General features: G+C 35.8%; 1 protein-coding gene across 2 annotated transcripts in view; it reads right to left on the minus strand.

Annotated features, from left to right (window-relative positions):
• PHKB (phosphorylase kinase, beta) overlaps window positions 1-4,494 on the minus strand; it is a 62,920-nt gene that overhangs the window by 469 nt on the left and 57,957 nt on the right. For both annotated transcript variants that reach the window (XM_009997457.1, XM_009997458.1), the window contains exons 29-31: window positions 4,091-4,220; window positions 3,593-3,700; window positions 2,214-2,354 (exon numbers count right to left, since the gene is read on the minus strand). In XM_009997457.1, coding sequence (XP_009995759.1) covers window positions 2,214-2,354; window positions 3,593-3,700; window positions 4,091-4,220 — 379 coding nt within the window. The remainder of the gene's footprint in view (window positions 1-2,213; window positions 2,355-3,592; window positions 3,701-4,090; window positions 4,221-4,494) is intronic.

A 4,494-nucleotide genomic window follows, 5' to 3' on the forward strand; every position in this document is an offset into this window, starting at 1 on the left:
TGTTGGTTATGTAAAGCAGCCAAACACAGGCAAACGAAGGTCATCACAAATATGTCAGAAATGCAAGTATGTTTTTCAGACTCTATAGTATAATTCTGCTCCATTTTCTGAAATCTCCCACATACACTTACCTGAGATAAGGAAAACAAATCACTAAAATGCATTGCATATCTCTCTTTACTGAGTTTTCCAGTCCTGTACAGACATCACCACCTTAATATTTTTTTAAATGTAATTTAAGTGTCAGAGAACAACTTAAAACATGTGGATATATTATTACTATGTGGTAGCTTACTGTGCTACCCCAGTATATTGTGAGCCAGGTCCTTAGGTGTAAATGTAGAGATACTGATTAAACTTTATTTGGGGATAATGAATTTTTTTTTAAATCTCAAGAAACAAACCACAGGTAGCACATGAACTACTTCATTCATCAGATCTCAGAACAGGTTTCCTTCACTGAACACCTGTTCTGCACAGTTAGTGATGCTAAAACATCAAATTGTATTTTGTCTGCTATAGTAAAGGTACTTCTATTAAATCAAGGGCAGAGATTGCATGGTGAAAATATATTAGAATTATGTAGTTTCAGGGTGTGATTGAAATTACCAGAGTAAATACTTTTGACGTTTATTACATGTTAACAGGGAATTAACAAAGTGCAAAATACTTGCAGGTTAGTTCAATATAAGAGTAGAATTCAGACAAATAAGGAATTCTTTTAGCAGTGTTAGAAAAACTAGAGACAGAGTTGTCATCAGAAGAGTCCTAAATAGGCTGCAGTTAACTGCCTTTGGGCATATAACTTGGAATATGGGAGAGTTAGGTTCCAGAAAATTTTAATGTAAGGAGTTGGAATTTCGGACAACAATCTTAAAGACACTATTCACAACTAGAAATTGAGATTTCTTTCCCAAGAGACAAAAAAGCATCATTTTAAGTAGATCTGGCTTGGAAAAAAATCCATCATTTTAACAGAGGCTAGGGCAGCACCAGTGAAGACTGGGTTTGGCATGGGATTTTTCTTCCTGTTGATTTCAAGCTAGGGTTTCAAGCTAGTCACAGGAGTCAGGAGCATATTCAAGAAACGGCAGAGCTGGCTCCTGGTAGCCATTTACATGGATGATAAGTCTGATTTTGCTATGGCTGCAACTGCAGTTGCTACCCTCCAAAATGGGCCAGCCAAAAGAATAATAACTTCAAGAAAAACATGTCCTTAAAACAAAGGTTTTGTGCAATGTAATGTTCCCAAGGCTGGATATCTGCCTTGCTTTCACATATTTTTATGAAAAATTAGTGGCAAAAAAATGAACCTTAAAAATTTTAAAATAATTCCAAAGGAGCACATCCTTCCTCATAATTTAAAGGAGCTAAATTCAGCAACAGGAAGTGCTGTTATTTATGATGTCAGGAATCAGTAGATTTAGAGCTAGCACAGACATCTCTGCATCTATTTTGCACAATAAAATGCCATCTGGAGTGAGGAAGATCATCCTCAGTAGCACAGAGACTCGTCCTACTGCTTTACTCCTGTTTCCTCCTTTAACCAGTTCAATGAACCTGGGTTCATTAAAGAACATCACAGCTTTGAGGCACCAAAACTTGCAGCAAGAATATTTAGAGGTCTTTAAAGCATAAAACTTAAAATCCTAGTGAGATACATCTTAAAAGCTACTTCATGATCAAGTTTAATTTATTTGGATTTCAAGCCCTAGAGTTTAAAAGCTCACTAGATCATGAATGCAACTCTAGCACAGAAGTCAGTATGTAAGAAGAGGTTTGCATTTCAAGTTCTTACATTAATATTGACAATATGAGTTCTTTGGTTACTAAACTTTTCTTAGCATCTGCATACGTAAGATTTTAAGTTCACACTTCCTTGCTGAGCTTTAGTTTTTTCTTTCTTTATTCTTAAGTCTTCTCTGTTCCAGTGTCCCTGTAGTTGATTTTTTCCCCTTTATAACTATTACAACTTTACCTGGACTCATTTCAGAGCTGTGTAACATTATGAGTCTTCTCCTTACCAACCATTTTGAATTCACAATGCAGCAATGAATCAATGTGCACACCTTTTATCTGCTTACAGGCTTCTTTGCAGACTTACGCAGCAGTTGGGTTTGTTTCTTATTTGTATTCATTCCAAACTCCTGTCAACTGCTTTTTATTCTCAACTGCAAAGAATTAATATTGTAAGACAGTAGTAATTTACTCACTTGTTTTTCAGATCCCTTTGGACTGCTGTGATCCTTCTGAAAGTCATGAAATGCTTCTTGCACTACTTTGTCCAAGTCCACTTTGTCCTGGAACTCTAGCTCAGGATTTCTCTCCAAAATAACAGATATAACCATCAACAACTGGAAGGCAGGAAAAGACTGTAAGACTTCAAAATCTGATTTTTTAAAAAACTGGGGTTATATAAAAGCACTGTTGATAATTACATATGCTGCTTTCAAGCAGGAAGCCATTTAATAATGGCACAGGTAATACTGCACAGATAATAGAATCCTGACTTTGATAAAAGAATCACAGAAATAGCAGGCTTTTATGAAAGGTTACAATTTCTGGTGTCTACCTAAAAAAGGGCACTGCTTAAGTGATTGACATTAACATCTAACTTGGCTGGGAGCCAGGGAGTTTTTTTTCCAGTTTATTCAGTTCACTGTGTGGCTGCACAATGCTGGAGCTCAGTCAGTGGACAGGATGAAAAGGAGCACTTGATGTTTTGAGCAATAATCACATAAAGTATAATCATGCTATGATAAAACGTATAAAACCAATAAAAAGTCTCAATTCAAGAGAATTTACATTCCTTATATGTGAAAAAGGTTAAAACAAGAAAGTGAACATGACAAGTGACCTGTCATAATAAATACCAGTGGGAAGTAGAGTCTATATTGTTCATCTCAGGTTTTGATAATTGTGTTATCTTTTACCAGAAATTGGGGATATTCCAGCAAGCAGCATGACCGTTAGTTAGCCAGAGTCGAGATGGATTTGATTTTGCTGTGGAGAAACACACATGGGCACCACAGGCATGTGCTTGGGAACTAACAATGAATGCTGCTGCCAGCACAGATGTCAGTTACCAAGGGTACAGATGCTCCTGATTTGTTAAAAAAGTATATATTATGTGCAGTGGGGAGGAAGGAGTTTAAACAGCCTTTTGCTTTACTGTTAGGTATGGGACCATAAGGGAACTGGAAGTTAATTGATTCAGTTGCATAAAGCAAGTTACTAGACAGCCTCATCTCAGTACCTATTGCAGGGCAACTTGATATTTTAGAGCTTTTTTCCCCTAGACCTAGAAAACTGGTAGGAAAATACATTGGCAAGGGACTTGAAGAAAAGCTACTTTGCAATTACTCTTATTAGTTTTTACCTCCTGGGACCTAATTGTATTGGCATGTAGTATATTCTGAACACTGTAACCAGAACCTGTTTATTCCTAGAGAATCTATGGAGAAACCACTGAAGCAAGTGCTTATATTTAAAATGCTATTTCTTCAAATAGTTGAGCCTCTGTTACTTTTTTCTCTTAAGTTGCAACATACTCATCTCCATTACAAAGATTCCTTCATTGTAGGCCACACACCTCTACAACAATTTGTCTGTATTCCGGCTGGTCAATATTTTTCAGCATATCTTCAACTAGAAGGGAGAAGTTCATTTCATACATCGTCATATCCGATAAGGTTGGTTGCTGAAAAACAAGTATTACATTTACTCAAAGACCATTAAATAAATGCACTCCCTCCCTCAAAGGTAGAACCAGTTTGCTTATTAAATAAATAATTCTCAACTAAGAAATATGAAAAAGGATTTCAGAGTCCATGACCTGGAAAGGATCTTCCAGACTTACACTTTTATAAATGTGTTTTAATAGAAATAACTGACTTCCATTCTATTTGAATTGTATTTTACTCAAAACCAAAACTTGAAAATACCTTTTTTTTTTTTTTTTTAGAACTGTCACAGGAACAAATTATCCTAAGTAATACATTATAGCATAAAATAAGACTTTAATGGTGCAGTAATTCACCATTAATTGTCAGGTAGAGCAGAACTAACTGAGCATCTCTGCTGTTTTTACCTGTGGTAAAAATTTCCCTGCCACTATTAAACCATTAGGGGTTCTCTCCAAGATCTGCCACACCCGATCATAGAAGCCTGCAGGAGTCCGATTCAGACAGCCATCTATCTGCCTTCTGTTTAGCCAGCTTCTGGGGATAAAGAAAACAGAGAACTTGAAGTAAATGTGACTTGAAGTCACTGGCTGGTACCTGTTGACAGCCAAATTCATAGACACTAAAAAAACCCAGTTATAACTATAATACTAAAATGTGTATTATGATCCTACAATAGGCAAAACAATTAACTGAATTAATACAGCTCAATGAAATTCTGCATCTATAAAATATAAAATGTAATAGATAAGGGATTAGAAACACTTATCATTCTAGTTTAAATACCAGGATAAAAAAATGCTTTTCAGCA

This window comes from Chaetura pelagica, unplaced genomic scaffold (genome assembly GCF_000747805.2).
Source record: "Chaetura pelagica isolate M959 unplaced genomic scaffold, ChaPel_1.0 scaffold425, whole genome shotgun sequence".
In the NCBI taxonomy this organism is placed as follows: Eukaryota; Metazoa; Chordata; class Aves; order Apodiformes; family Apodidae; genus Chaetura; species Chaetura pelagica.